Source organism: Siniperca chuatsi, linkage group LG6, assembly GCF_020085105.1.
Source record: "Siniperca chuatsi isolate FFG_IHB_CAS linkage group LG6, ASM2008510v1, whole genome shotgun sequence".
NCBI lineage: Eukaryota > Metazoa > Chordata > Actinopteri > Centrarchiformes > Sinipercidae > Siniperca > Siniperca chuatsi.
The window spans coordinates 21,705,068-21,721,650 of NC_058047.1; the positions used below are offsets into that span (position 1 = coordinate 21,705,068).

The 16,583-nt window shown below is 38.2% G+C and overlaps 1 protein-coding gene across 3 annotated transcripts in view; it reads left to right on the forward strand.

Annotated features, from left to right (window-relative positions):
- Positions 1–16,583, forward strand: part of si:ch73-63e15.2 (protein strawberry notch homolog 2) — a 64,353-nt gene that overhangs the window by 13,200 nt on the left and 34,570 nt on the right. For 2 of the 3 annotated variants that reach the window (XM_044200747.1, XM_044200748.1), the window contains exons 2-4: positions 2,577–2,803; positions 3,988–4,076; positions 11,995–12,118. In XM_044200747.1, coding sequence (XP_044056682.1) covers positions 2,696–2,803; positions 3,988–4,076; positions 11,995–12,118 — 321 coding nt within the window. In that variant the 5' untranslated portion in view covers positions 2,577–2,695. Of the gene's footprint in view, positions 1–2,576; positions 2,804–3,987; positions 4,077–11,165; positions 11,302–11,994; positions 12,119–16,583 lie in introns of those variants that run through there. The other variant, XM_044200750.1, reaches the window with a different exon arrangement.

Sequence of the window (16,583 nt, forward strand, 5' to 3'; positions counted from 1 at the left end):
TATAGTGCATTATATAAATGTTGTTTACAGTGTTACACCCAGGAAACCCAGATTGAAGAAGGGTGTGAACCCAGATTGGATACAAATGTGTATTTGACATGTGTCACCTGTAGCCTGCATGTTGGGCTGAAAGAGGTCTAGCAATATCAAGACCTTTGACCCAGATGAATTGACAAGATGATCAAGAACCATTGATGCATCCAAGCTTTCAGCATCCTTAGGGTGCTGCATTGAGTACAATTCTGCAACACCGAAGGGGCTTCAGAAGGCTCTCAATACACACTCCCTGACTGCCCCGAGCTGCCTTGCTTTCCTGTTCCTGTCTTCATCTGGACCTTGGAGTCTGGAAGCTGTCCATACATATTCAGAAAATATTTAATATCCTTTTGCTTAAGAGCTCCTGCCTAGGACGTTTGCCAGTTCTTTGCGTTGGTCTTCCCACATTTGCTTCACCCTTATCCAGACAGTATCACACTGGCATCCTGGGGGTAAAATGGCCTCCCTTTGTGTGTAATGGCTATGCAAGTGTATTGGCTATGCCAGCGGTGAATATGTTGGGTCAGGTCTCTGTCTCTCTCTCTCTCTCTCTCTCTCTCTCTCTCTCTCTCTCTCTCTCTCTCTCTCTCTCTCTCTCTCTCTCTCTCTCTCTCTCTCTCTCTCTCACTCACACACACACATTCAGACACACAAAGGCCCTCTTATTTAGACCCTCATAAACTCTATTAGGATTTATTACCTCAGCTTTGTCCCCAGTGAACACGTCTGGCCTGTTCCAGATTGGGGGCAAACTGGAGGAAGGAATGAAGGAAGGCAGAGGGGAAGGAAGGTAACAGTTTGATTAGTTTGGGGCAAGGGAGTGTTACTGACGTTACACAGACACGCATTGTGGAGTGCTGAGAGATTGGATTGATTCAGTAGTCAAACGGGTGAGATTTGTGGGATATTTGTTAAGCTTTCAGTCTGGGGGTGACATAGAAGTTTTTTGTTGTTTTTTTTTTTTTAAATATTTTGCCCACATAATGCATTTAGAATCAGTAGTTTACAATTTGTGTTCCCATAGACCTCAGAGAAACAGATTTATTGTCTAAGCACATACACAAAAGATAGTGAGCCAAAGTGGACTACATACACATTATTCCAAATTTGTCATAAAACCTTAGTGTTGGGCAGCAGAAGTACAAGCTGCCAGCTTTTTACTCAAACTTATTTGGTCTCTGTGTGAAACCATATCAGAACAAAGTAGGTCATTGTGGTCAGGGAGTGTGTCTACAGATTAATATTATCTGTATTAATCTTTTATATAGATAAGTATTTATGTATATATATTTTAATGGTGGGTGGGTGTGTGTGTGGTGCTTGTTAGCATTGCAGGAAGCCTTCTGCCTGTGTCCAGACAGTCTGGTCCAGCCAGTCTGACCTGTCATTATATCAGACACGTACAACTTGAGCTTTAAAACACACACAGCTGTTTGTAACAGAAAGGGTCTTGTGCTGCCTGGTTACGTTTTATGATTGTGAAAAAGAATAATTTTGTGCAACTTAAGTGTATCAACATTTAGTCTAAGTTTTCAACATATATAATAACAAAATAAAACAATCTGCTCCAACAAGGAGTAAGTTGTGTCATATCCACTGCATATTATGTCAAATACCACTATAACTTGGTAATCAGTTGTTATCCCTTAGAATAGGCCTGTTCCTCTGCACCCCAGCTTGTTCGCTCTGTTGTGGAGATCCTGCCGTGATTTTAATTGGCCCTCAGTAAACCTTCAGTGATGTCATATGACAACCAGCTAATGAGGACGGTCAATCAATAAATATAAGCTCACGTTGCACTATGAATAAGATCTGAATTCAGTTTGTGTGGTGACTAAGGCAACTAGAATCAGTCTTGAAAAGGAAGACCAATTATTTGTCTAATTTGCTTCATATGATAAAAGTTATTGATTAAACAAACACTAAAACATTTATTCTGATTTTATTATATTTATTTTCATACTGTATGAACTCTTCAGGAGAGAATATGTCTGAATCCATGTCTTCTTGGGAAATGAGCTGTACCTGTTTATATTTCTATTGTGGACTTATTTCGCTCTCTAAGACCTCTCTTTTATGTTTTTGTTTGATCTATGTTTACTGTTTAATTTAAAGTGTTGCACAACATTTTAAATTCAGCCTATAATAATCAGTTTACATAAAATGTGCTTCTCCTTTCCATTGTAGGCAAATGTTACAGCTCTTTCCCTGTGTATTCTTTAATGACGGCATTGCAGGTGGAACATTTTACAAAGTTTTAATTAGGATGTGCTCTAAAAGAAGTGAGATTAGCCACACTTTGATATTTATTGGTACTATTGCCTTATTTCCCTTACTGATTTTCAGTTATTGAAGTCTAGCATTTGCCTAGACCTCAATGATTTATTTATTTTTTTCCACATGCTTTTATACACTTCCAAAATTTTTATGTGATATTGATCACCATGTTTGCTAGAAAAACCTCTCTGCAACTCTTCTAATGTCTCTTTGCCCTTCTCTCCCTTCCCTCTACATCCCTCCATATCTGCTGTCTTCCTCAGGTCATGGAGAGCATTTGCCCTTGTTAGAAGTACTATCTCGGACACAGCCAGCACGCGTGTGGCGAACGGAGGGTGCGTAGCCTAATTCAGCTGGTGGTCATGTGTGAAGCTGTGGTCTGATGCCCACTCTCCCCTCAGCGCTGGCCATGGACGGGGAGAACTACCTGCATCCAGAAGGCCCTCAGCTGGACAGCAGCTTGTTCTCTGTGGCCCCCTCTAACATGGAGGTATGCTATGCGATTTTATTTGCATTTACTTAGACATCATAGACATATTCAATTACCTTACATGGGTTGTTTTTTCCTTGTAGTCATGTCCATGTACAATGTATACAACTGCAGTCACTCCCTTTTTTATGTTAGCTGATCAGATAAAATTCTTAAAGTAAACTGGGGTCGTTTAATTTACTGTCTCAGTATTTTGAAGTTTACTATAGCTTGACATGCTCTTGCTATAGGATATGTGTAGCATTTTGTTGAAAACATTAGAGTATTTTCTGAAAATTGCTAGGGATGACCTTTGCAATCCCAAAAGGTTGTGCTTAAATGTAATCATTGCATTCTTTTAAGTATGTAATAAGTACAGAAGAATGCATTCTTACATAGGAGTGTTTGATAGAACAGTGTTGAATGACATCCTGACAAAGTTAAACTGGGATGAACGTATTGGCCCTTTTCTTTGCACTTTTCCCACTATCTCATATCCAACGTCATGGGTAAAGACACTGCAGCTGCACGTAAACCTAAAGTCACATATTTACTGTTGAGCACTGGTGTATGTGACTTCTACCTGGCCAGAACTAGAAATGTATGAGAAAGGAAGTGCTCCTACTTTGGGTTTAAATTTCCAGGCATAGCTGAATTATTTGCAGTTCCCATGTAATTGAGACCAGATATTAAGGGGTCAGATTTTCTCACGTATCCCTAGTGGTATCTAGGCATGCAATTGTTTGGTTTTATGTGCCAAGTTTTTAAGTTATCTGTCCTCTGAGAATTCTACCGCACATCATTATTTTCATTAAAGGTGAATGGAATTTTGTTTTTTGGGCTCACAGTATTGAAAAATTACATTGGGATAAAGTTTTAATTGGAAGTAATCTCTACCAAACAAATTGTCCCAATAGTCTTTTAGCACCACTAATAAAATTCCACGCCCCTCCACTGTAATGGGGTTGTGACAGAAATTCCAGAGAATTTCTCAAAACCATGGCTCATTAAACTGAAATCGGCCTGTCTAGATACCACGAGGGACAAGTAGTGAAATTATGTATTGTGATTCGGCTGAACTGATCGTTTAAGGGCTTATGCAATTACATTGAAACATTACCTACCTTAGCTTTAAGATGTTCAATGTTATATTTCTATGCTTTTTTTTTCGTAGCATGACAGATTTTCATTTTGTTTTGTTTTAGAGTTCAATATATGCCTCCTCTGGTTCCTGGGGATCCTACTCTCAGCAGGCTGGATACAGCATACACTGCCCTATGCAATCTGGAAACCAGTAAGTTAATACAGACACGTTTTACAATACCTTGCATTATCATGAGCTGAGAATGACAGTGTATCAGCTGAGAACATGACAAGTGAAAACACAGTATGTAGTGCACTGTGCACTAGTTCATAGATGGTGGGTTTGAATGTTCCATAACAAATACCATGTTCAGTACTCACAGCAGGCAATGGCCTTTAGATTGAGGGAGTTTCCCACTTGAGCTAACCAATTAGCCCCGGTACTCTCAAGTATTATACACTTATATGTAGTAGTGGTGTATACATTTGACTAATGCGTTATTTCCCAAGACAGCCACATCCAGATGGCAAATAAACACAGTTCCCCTTTATTTGTAGGCCTTCTCAATAGGACACGTAGACTGTGCATTAAAATCATTAAAAGAAAAATACACTGTTATAAGTCAGTCACAGTGTTAATATTATATAGGACAGAAACTATAAAGTTGCATATTCTGCAACAGAAAGTATTTTACCAAAGGAGTAATAGCCGCTAGGTGTATATTTTATGTTCAGAAATAGAAGTATAACTGAGTGGGTTAGTGCTTGAACTGGAATGTGAGTGATTCTGCTTCACTCTTAATCTAGTAAATTTGAGGCTATGTTTGTGTCCAGTGATTTAATGTGATGCTCTGCACAAAGAAAATGTAGCTGCACCGGAAAGCTGTGCCAACCCTAAAGGTAAAAGCTTTGTCCTTTTGATGAAATACATGAAGTATAAGTGTTTCAGACACTTCTTTTTCAAATTTTGATATTTGTTGGGTCTCTGTAAATAATATTATAAAGAGTACGGTCTAGACCTGCCCTGTAGGAAAAGTGCAATGAGATAACTTCTGTTATGAATTGGCGCTATATAAATAAAATTGAATGTTATGTTTATTGATTTATGAATTATTAAATAGTATTAGATCCCATTATTGCATTCCTGTCACCTGAAGTGACTTAACACAAACAGGCCAATACATCACTTTTAACCTGCCACTACACCACAGCTCAAATCGGTGGGGATGGTTTCATTTCCCATAGCAGGTGGCCTGGTGTCAGCCTTACTAGGGGGGTTAATGCAACTCTGTTTTTTATGACCTCACCGCTAAATGAGAGGTGTTTGTCTCTTTCCTCCCCATAAGTGTGTGTGTGTGTGTGTGTGTGTGTGTGTGTGTGTGTGTGTGTGTGTGTGTGTGTGTGTGTAAATTCAAAGGCTTTGCAACATGTTGTCTACACCGGCCATGTACCGTAAGCAGCACGTCAACAGGGCAGAAGCAGCTGCAGTCCTTGTCAGTGTCTATATTGCATCCGTGTCTGCACAACCATCTATCTGAATTTGTCAACATGCGTCTTCTTACATGGCTTTGGTTTTGCGGGGCTTGGATGCTGATCTGACCTTTGCTCGGCTTTGGTGAACAGGTGTTTCTATTAGGAATGGAAATTTCATTTAATGTTACTGACATTCAGCGACTTCATGACTAGTCAAAAAGAGCAAGAGACAGAGAGCACGACTAAGCAAACAAAAGAGAGACACTAAACTGACATTTCTGTTATGTAGTTCTTATGTAGCGTGTAGCAGTGTCTGTGAACAGTGAAGAACAGGTATTAACTGTAATCGCGGTCTAATATGAATGAGTCATATGTAGGTTTTCTGTATGGAACTGTGTCTGCATTAGGGCTGGGCAGTAACTACATAACATCGTCTTTTAGTGGAATCATTTTGATGCTATGATGACACCGCTGTGAACTATGTATCACAGTTGTGATACAGGTTTCTTTTCTTGCATGAGAAAGCCCTATCATGATAACTATCATTGTCTTAAAAAATTGTCAACATCAGCATGGTATTTTTTTTTACCACTGCAAACATAATGAATACGTGGATTAAATTTGAGATTTGTGTGGGTTTGTATATCTACATACAGTATCTGTTTTGTGATTCAATAGATAATGACTTATTATTTTAAAGATAAGTTTCCATACTCTTAGAGGAAAAACGTCTTCTAAAATGTGTCATACTAAACACAACTCAGGAAGTGTTTGCTCAAGTACTGGTGATTTGCATTATTATTGCTGTCTGTGCAGCGTTTCTTTGAAAGTTTAAGCATGATATCAGATGATGCGTGAGCACGGTCTGTGATTTTCAGGTTCACTCAGAGTAGACTTTTCTGACATCAAGCTGGTTTTGCAAGACCCTTCTCCCACTCTTGGTCTTACAATGTACAAATATAATCACAATAACGATGTGGTTTAGAACAGGATTGGTGTGATTGACATCTTGGGGCTGCATTATTGTGTTGTAAAGGCCCTCATCTAGCAGGAACAATGTCCTGTGGTCTGAAAAGGTGTTAATTCAGCATTATTCTCTGTCAATAAATGTTTTGTCCCAGAGTGACCTAGCAGACATGTTCTCTTATCAACCAGGACTCTGAACCAGGACCATTTTGCTTCAGTGCTTCTCTGCTCTTAATTTGACCAAGTAAACAGGACATAGATCTTAAAGTTCCAGTTTTTCCATCTCTTCCTAGTCCTGTTTTCTTCACTCAGTTTGGTACTTCTGATATTCATTCAGGCTCTTATTCACATGACCCCATATTCGCTCCTCTTTTATTCTATGATCTGTGGCTACAGAGCAAGCTGAGGCTTAATATGATTGACTTGCACTGTACAGTCAGTATGTAATTGATTGAACTTATAAGCCCTTAGTTGTCTGCTCACATGGCCATTGAGAGCAGAGGAGTGAATAGATCACATGGCACCAGTGAGGAAAAGATGTGAATGGGCCAGTGCCCTAATTGCACAGACCGATTCTCTGACTGCCGTGCATCACTCACCTCTGCACAGCAGAGACTATTCTTATGAGTAGTGATAAAAACAATACTGAGACTCTGACTATGTTAAGTTAGCAGAACAGGAACAGGTCTATTCTAGGAAATAACACTTTCCACTATAGTCTACTTTCTTCAATCAAATCAGCTGATAACACAGAAAAAAAATAGGCTACAGTTTTACTCCTATTATGGCATTAATGCCAGCGAGCCAGAATAAAGATTGAGTGATTGTGACCACCATCTGTCATCTGTTATCCAACAACAGCTAGTAGCCCTTGCTGATGGCTTTCCTTTAGACTAATGACTCTCTTTCCAGTCATCTGAAGGCAGCAGGTATCTGTTCCATTTGCAGTCTCTTATTGATGATGTGCACTGTCAAGCCACAGTCATGCACAGCAGTTCTGCTGGTTACATTTTGTGGAACCAGCACTAGACTGTCGCAAAATAACCACAGAAACCTCCGTGCTTACGTGAGCATCAAACTTTGCGGTTATGATTAATTATTGTGTACAGTTTTCACTGCAGTATAAATCAAGCATGTTGGAGATTGATGCAGTGATAACAGTTCACAGTCACATCAATTAAAACTTCTCTCTCCTGGTGTCTCCATCCAAAAGCACTGCGTAAACTGTGACAATTACGTGCGTCATCTTCTTTTTAAGGAGTCTGGCCAAAGTACCACCTAGAGCGCCGCATTTTTCATAGCAACATAGGCCACCAAATTAACAAAAGTGCATTGTCATGCCCCCGACGCACTGTGCCGCTGGGTTCACAAAGCCCACTATGAGCCCATAGTGTTATTTTTTGATTTTAAGCTTCACAAAGCTAGCATTTGATGCAGGACCACAGAACTATGTCGGACTACATTAAGAAGTCTGTGTGTATGCCTGACCCTCAGAATGCTGATACTACTAGGTTAAATTTAAATTATCACAGGTGCATCGGTACCAGCATCAACTGAACTGAATCAACAACTGAAGTCTAGAGCCCACGGACATCACTAGATGCTTGGTATCTTTCCTGGTGATGCTCTGTCAGTCCTGTACTGCAGCCTTGTACACCTCTTGTTGTTTTTTTGTTGTTTTTCCAATCAATTTAAAGAGGGAAAATAAGGCCCACTGCTGAATCTTTTTAGGATCTTTTTAAATTTTTTGTGGTAGTATGTGGTTAGGTCTGTCCCACACAGCTGAGTCTGGGTGTTCATTTACAGCAGAAGAATAAGAAACAGACCACTGATCTGCTTCTTTTTTTGTATTGTTTATTTCTGATTGTCTATGACAAACTCTTAAGTTATCAATCTTGAAATAGGACTACATTATATTGAATGCTACTGAACATTATTTCCTTACTATAGAATACATTTCAAAAGATTTGCTTTATACCATTTTCCTTTTGATGCAATGAGACAATGAATCAAGGTGAGCTTTTTGATATCCTTACTTCAAAATTTGGTTTGACTTGCTGCCTGCCCTCTCTGCGTTATTCACTATTGGTACTGCCTGCAGCCAGTCTGGAGTGTTTCCCAGTGCTATGACGCAAAGTTCACTTATTGCACACTGTTGATAGCTTGAGAGTTAAATTTCATCATTGTGCTGGCAATAACGAAAAGTTCGTCTAAGGAACCTTAGCAGTTGGTCATTGTTGGGTATCACTGTTTACTCTTTGATAAACATATACTGTATGTCTCTCTATGGAAGTAGCATTATACTGTTTGCCATTCTCATGAAATTATGTTTTCTCCCAGGAAATTTTACGTAACCTTCGTCTTTTACTGAATACTGTTAAATTCTGTTTAAATTATGCTGTAAGGTGTCAGTGGTTGAAACTTTAGTTTTTTATTTGTTGCTCCTTTCTAAAGCGTAAGAAAAGTTTCCTTAGAACTTGGGGTTAAACTTATAAGTTCATAGCCCTTAAAACCCTAAAACAGTCATTCTGTTTACAAAAAGTGTATCGACCTGATCAGACTGAAATGCAGTGGAACATGCTGTGCATTGCATAAATGGGAAAATTCGCACTTTTTCTAAACCCACTAAAGCACTTACATAATGCTCTTGCTGTTACTCTATTCACCAATACATAAAAGTAGTGTCTTTGGGTGAAATTGTGCTTTAATATAGTATGTCTATAGTATGTCTGTCTTTGTCTTTACCAAGACAATCAAGTCATGTTCAAGTCCTACATTTATACATTATCCCTGCTAATATAAGGTGTAAAGAATGATTTTGTTATTTTCAATTTGGGCTTTATTTTCTTAAGTTCAAGTTATTGCAAGTTCTACTGCAGTGGAGGTGTTGCCTTTTTGCTAGTTTAAGTTTATTTTGAAAAGCAGCACTTCCAATGAACTACAACATAAAACTTTATGACTGAAACACATTATGATGTTTAAAACGTGCAGTAGTTCTGACACTTAAAGTCCCTAATTATGAATAAACAAATGCAGACTGTCTATCAGGAAATAAGTAATTAAAAAGCACTCATTGTAAGACATCATTCTAGCCAGTTGGGATAACCAGGTATCTAGGGTTGGGCGATATGCCATTATATACCGTGCAATGGTAGAAATGTGTCCACTGGTCAAGATTTGGCAATACCGCTTCCACCGCGGGAGCTATCACTCAATGTCTCTGCTATATGTTCGGGGCAGGCTATGTTGCAAGTCAGGGCTGGATTCCTGCACGATCTTGTGATATTGCGAATCCAGCTGCCTCGCAACATGATTTGGGCAGCAGGACTGCTTACTGCTCACATGACGTCAGATCGACAGTTGGTGGCCGTAATGCAAGCTGGTTTGCCAACTACAGCAGAAGAGAGTGACAAGAAAACATGGAGGAGGAGAGTGAAATTGTAAATACAGAGCAGGAGGAGTTGTTTTGTATGGAAACTCCAAATAAAAGAAGAAAATAATCAAATGTGAAGTACGGTATGGTTATTTTAAAACATTTCTTAATTGAATTTATAGAACAATTACTGTATCGTGATAAATACCGTTACCATGATATAAAATTACATGCAGTGGTGTGCAAGTGTTTGCCCCCTTCAAACCTTCATTTAAAAACTGCATTTTGTGTTTACTTGTGCTATCTTGGACTAATATTTAAATTTGTTTGATGATCTGAAACATTTAAGTGTGACAAACATGCAAAAAAAAAAAAAAAAAAAATCAGGAAGGGGGCAAACACTTTTGAACACCACTGTATACCATGATAGAAGATTTTGGCCATATCGCCCATCCCTACCAGTATTTTTGCACAGTGACTTAAAATGACATTGTTAAATGCCTGGTCAGTATGTTTTTAGCCTCAAATAAAAGATTGTTAAACAATAACATGGTTCAAATGATGATCACAGCTACAGGTTGCGTAGTATGGGAAGGCTACATGTACACAAACAGTTAGTCACTCAGCTACTTTGGCTGAGAGCCCCTAACCAGCTTTGTGTTGTTGGAAAGCAGTTGATGCCGGCCTGCCAAAACTTTTGCTGTAATAATATCACTGTCATATCACTGTTGGCTAAAGGGCCAGGAAGGGGATTTCCAGTGTGGATGATTGTTACCATTCACAGTGTCATGATCTTTCTGAGAACTAAACAGATTCTTTACCAGTATGATCTCATGACCTTTTTTGTTCTAATTTAGGTTCACCACTCATCATGATTAAATAGTTAATCTGGCTTTTTCCAATGTGTAGGCTAAAATTTAACTGTCATGTTTAACTGCTTGATTGCAGAAATCAGAACCAGAGCAAATATCATAAAAAAAGTTAGATTTTTAACAAACATTTGTGCATTTGTGATCACTATTTCTTTTTTAAGAGTAAAAACCCAAACAACCCAGTGATATTTGTGGTTATCTAAAAGATGACTTTGAAAACAGATACTCACCAAATATAGCATTTGAACATGGACACAGTTAGATATTGAATTTCGCTGTGTGTTCGGAAAATTCAACAAAGAAAAAATCACAGGAACCATGTTTTCATAGACTGGCTTCTATACACTGGCTAAAGGCTGCCCTTTCATCCTCTTGGTGTGTTTTGAACTTAAATCAATCAGTCTCACTGATCTCTGGCCCGTGGTTGAAGACACCCAGCCAAATCCTGTGAATAGCTTTAGCCAAGCTCAATCCCTGTGAGCCTGAGCCCTGGCACATGATTGGATGAGAGCAACGTGGACGGTACGGTTACAGTTCCACCTTAACTAAGGCTTAGTTTTGCTTTCGTTTTGAGTGTGTGTCCACCACTGTCAGCAAAGTTGGTTGTTACGTTATGATGACTTGTACTCAGCAAGAAACTGAAAATATCTCATGTTCAGTATACAAGGTCTGTGGACATGTCTGATATTAACATTGGGCTAAAGGAGAATGGTCGTTATTAATTAAAGGTGGACTTTGGATCTTCAAAATGGGTAGGAGCTGTTCTTGTTCTCCGTTCCTTGACTTTCTGTAGATGTCTCTCTCTTGCCCTCTCTTTCTCTCATCTATCTTGTTTAAACCTCAAACTCTTTCTGCCTCTCTGACCTAAGATATGTGTTTCTAGTATCCTTCTTGTATCTTTAACACTTGAAATTACTACTTTGTTGGCTTTAAACACCTGGATGCAGATTGTTTCATAGTAACAGTTTTTTTGACACTTTAATTTAGAAAGATACAAGAGCAAATAGCTTCACTCCATTGGCATCCGTCTATTCTATAATTGAATTTTCAACAAACAGTCGTCAACAAACAACACTGAAAGTGTTTTTACCTGTTTGTGTGATGTGTTGGAATTGCTAAAAACATGATGTAATGCAGTAGTATAGTGTTAGATCATTGTATTTAAATATTACAGTGTTAGATTACCATCTTCAGAAAACATCATCCTCCGTTCTGACTTTGACACTTGAACACTTGATCACATGAGATGCTATTCAGTGCCCCTTTCATTTCTCTACTAGAGCTGCTTATTGCACAGTAGTAGAAGGCTGTGGTTGTACTTGGCTGCTGTAAGGTGTACATTTTTATAACTGCATGAGTGCGAAGAAAACGGCATGTGTCAGTTTTACTGGGATAAAAAGCGGTTAAAAAACCTAAACTAACTAAACCTCTTCTTTCCCCTCCAGGCAATACCACTTGAACAGCAGCACTACCACCACCACTCCGGATGTGCACATGGACATGTACTCTGTATTCCCCGACATGGACTTTTCCAGCCTCAACCTCCCTAGGAATGGAGATTTTCCCCAGGTTCGTTTCATATACCTGCTGTACATGTTGGCATATTTATATTTACATTTAAGGTACACTGACAAATTATAGTGCCTACAAGAACCAGTATGAAAACACTTAGAATTACTCAAACACAGTTAGATGCATTGTAGTTTTTTTCTCTTGTTGTTTCCATCTGTCCCTCTTTTACTTGCTTATCAGAGGGAAGGGCCATGCCTCCCACCCACTTCTTTCATCCTGTGCTACATGTGTATTCAGCTCTGCTTAATTTACCATAGAGCAGCCTAATTAAAGGCCCATGTTGTCTAGACAACTGCAACAGTACCTGCCCCATTCCTGTTAAGGCATGTCATTAATAAGACACTGTAATTTAACACTCTTCTACTCTTTCACACTGCATCTTCTGAAATCACTGTTAGATAAACCCAGAATCTTTTAAAGTATTTTTTAGTCATGCCTAGAATGAGTCCACAAAGTGTTTTTGTGAATAATTTGAGTGTCCTTGGGATTATCCCCAACCTGGGCAGATACAACTACAAGACTGGCACATTCATTTCAGGATTAGACGTGGACAGTGAAGTAAAGGTGCAGGCTTCTACTCACTCATATATTTACCTCACTATTCCAGATGGTTACTATCTGTCATTTGCATTTTGCATCTCTGTGCACTTTTGTGTCCGTCCAGCCAATTCCTTATAGCTAGAATCATATGAATAGGAGCCAATTGTAATGACACAGACCAATGAGTTTCTAATCTGAAGCCTATTTGAGTTGAACTGATGAGTGCCATTATGGAACCATATTAAAAATATGCTATGATGATGAGTTTTAAAGACGGGCAATCATGGATTATCAAGCAGACTGGTAGTACCCACCTTATGATCACCCTATCTGACAGTAGAAGGGGCAGAGCTATCAGGGTTTTTCTTTGTTCAACATAAGGCCAAAGCAGTAAATAATAAGGAATGGGGTGAGGTGTTACAGCAATGGCAAGGTAAAAGGCATTTCTTGATCGTGCACTGAATAATACAACATTTTCTTATTATATTAGTATTAACTGCTGTTGGCCTGGATTTTCTCCTCCTTATGTGTTTAAATGTGTATGTTCAAAGAGCAGGGGTAATTTTAAATTAAACACTAATAGTAGTTCTAATAAAAACTGTTGACAGTCCCCTAGACATTATTTTTGGAAAGACAAGTTCCTGTTGAGTTTCTCTGTGCTTTGAGCACCACAGATGAAATTCCATTCATCTCATAGACAAATATCTCAAAATCCCAGTAGGTAAAACAGAAACAGAAACTGCTATCTGCATAGCTAGATATCATTAGGAGCACATAGAAAAATATGTCTTTTTGTACTTGGGGTGAGTTGATCCTTTTTAAATTGAAAGAGAGACTGAAATAGCATCCTAAAGTATTAAATTACACACACATAGCAAACCAGTATACAGTTAAAGTACATAGTTATAAATAAAATCACTTATGCGCATTGCTGGATAATAAAACCCAGCGATTGGGGAGCAAAAATTAAGCATTACAAGACTGCAATGTAATATTAATAAATTCTACATTTTATTAATTCCAATGTTGAAGGTAGTCCCATTTGGTAGATAAACCACTTAAGTCTTGAGAAAAGAAGATCCCGCACACTGCTCTTTCTCAGTATCACAATTTATTGAGCATACTAATGTTTCGGTCCCTCTGGACCTTCGTCAACAGTGTTTTAAACAATTATTAAAACATTGATCTTAAATAGATAAAGCTCTGCCCATTCTATGTGCACAGATGTGGGACATTTACAACCTAACCCTTATGTAATAATATGGTCAAAGGTAACTACTTTACTTATCCACACACTGAGAAAAGTATTTGATTGGGGCTGAACAATTCATCGAAATTGTATCGAAATCACAGTATGGCCTACTTGCAATTTTCGAATTGCAGGAGGCACAATATTTGTTAAAGGCAAAGTGTGTTTTAAAATACCATTTTAAATTAAATATTGTCATGCTGCAGAGATGTCCTGGCCTACACATCATATTCTACAGACTTAAGAAAAGGTCCTTCTTTTGTACAGATCCCTGCAAAAATCACACCATAATCATTTTTATGTTTTTCATTGAAAATAAGAATAATGATGTAGAAATTATCATTCCCTCTAATATCACAAATCACAATTGTAATATCAGTCAAAATAATTGCCCTGTATTTGATCAATGATTTCGTCACATGTTCCACTTCTCGTGTAATTTACTTTTTCTTATGTGGAGTGTATTGTGACAGATTGTACACATGTTGTTGTCAGTCCCACACCTGTGCATACAGAATGGGCAGAGCAATATCTATTTAAGATCAATATTTTAAGAATTGTTTAAAACGCTCTTGACGAAGGTCCACAAGGACCGAAACTTTAGTATGATCAATAAATTACAATAATTGCAGGAGCTCAGTAGAGTTTTTTTCCTCTGGAGGTTACAGAGGAACCTGGGGGCTATATTTTACACTACGCTACAATTCAGTTTAATGTTAAGCAAAGTTTTGTCAAATTAAGTTAGGTCTTTACAGGTGTGCATTGTTATGTGATTGGCACAGGAACACTTGCAAGTTCTGGATTGGAGTGTTAACTAATTTTTACATCAAAGGTCACTTCAGTTAAAAATCATGTACATGATATTAGTGGTTTGTAAGATTTTGATGTCCATTTTGAGGCTGTATTAGACTTGTTTGTGCATGCAGATTTTGTTGCACTTCACTAACCCCCCCCTAGCAGAAATCAAATTTCCAATAATCTCTGTTAACATACAGTTAATAACAGTTTGAAGGGAAGCACAAGTAGACACACAATCTACATACAGGAGTTTCACTTCATGTTTGTGTCCAGGTGTGCGAATGAGTGTGATGGTTCTGTGGAAAAAAACATTTTTATAAAGTTTTATGAAAATGTTTTGTATTAGTATTTTAAGATGGGGGGATTTCAAGAACAAAGCATACATGAAGGCTTTTCTATACAAGAAAGTGATGTGTCATTTTTATCACGTGGCTTGTATTGATGTTATGGAATTTGTGATTCACATGGGGTTTCCCCAGTTTTCCATCCAGGTTTCCCTAGTTTTCCATCTGCCTGTGTCAGCCCTGTGTGCATTTTTTGTGGTTACTTGTTCTATAGCTTTCTTCCTTACAAGTAATTACAAGGGTTTGTCACTATGTGATACATGTTGGATCTGTCTACATATTTAGAAATGTATGGCTTTGCAGTTGTCATTTTTATGTGGTTTAGTTTAAAGTAGCTCCTTCATCACTGGTGTATTCATGAGCAGCAGGTTTGGTTTCCTGGCTGTGGAGACGTGGAATGTTATGGTGCCTGCCTGAGTGAGAGCGATGTTTTGTGCTTGTGTTGTGCTTTCTCAGCTGTTCTTTCTGGTTTTGGACACTCCCTGCCGTGTGAGGCATGCAGAGAAAATGTAAGTCACGGGGTCATCATGACTAATCCGCCACCTCACACTCAGCCCCATTTTTTATCTCCCCACCCCCCAAATCCTTATTTTTCCTCTATCCGTCCACAATCAGAAAGCAAGATTTCTTGTTTTCTTTGCACTGTTGAACCATGACAGTACATAAGGCATTCAGGCATGTGTGACTGGGTGGAATTGTTGATGCGATTGTTTAGTTTGTCAGGTGACTGCCATGTGTATCTCAGCCATTTCCCTGTTTCACTTACAGCTGTAGAGTCATTAGTGAAATCTCTTTTGGTTTGCATGGCTTCCCGCAATGTTACGATTTGTTTATGCAGTTCACCAGAGGTCTGTTTGAAAATCCTCATATTGTAAGGAAGCACACTGTTGTGCATGAGCATGTGGACAGGATATCTCTAGATTGCTGGTAACTTGAAAACAAGAGCCAAATGTTTGTTTGTACTAATTAATAGACACCCCTTTGAGACTTGATATCCTTCTTAGGTTAATTAATTATAATATATCACTAGCTCATAATTAAAATTTTCTTCCCTTATGAGGCATCAAATCTATCATAATTTAATAAATTAAATTGCAAGTAATTAATTCTTGTCATAAGTAATTAATTCATATTTACTAACTTAAGTGACAAATGTATCTAGATGTTTGTATTTTAATATTTTTTTATTTTGTAGATATTTATATTTTACAGATTAAATAGATCTAGAAAATGGAAACTTTGACTAAACCAATTTAAGACTTCATCGTATGTACTGATCAACATTAATCTTCTCTGTACAAGAATTAATGGCAGGCAGAGGCGTTCTTTGTCAAATTAACTCTGAACTCCAACCATGCTGACTGTTCACAGACCACCAGAGGTAATTAGAAAAATGCTACCAATACCATTTTAAAAACTTTGCCACAGTGACATGTGCACACCTGTCTAGGCTTAGGTTGGGTCATTTGTGGATCTAAATTACGTGAACTTTTATGCAGAGTATCAGAATGAAAACAAGACTTACTGGAAG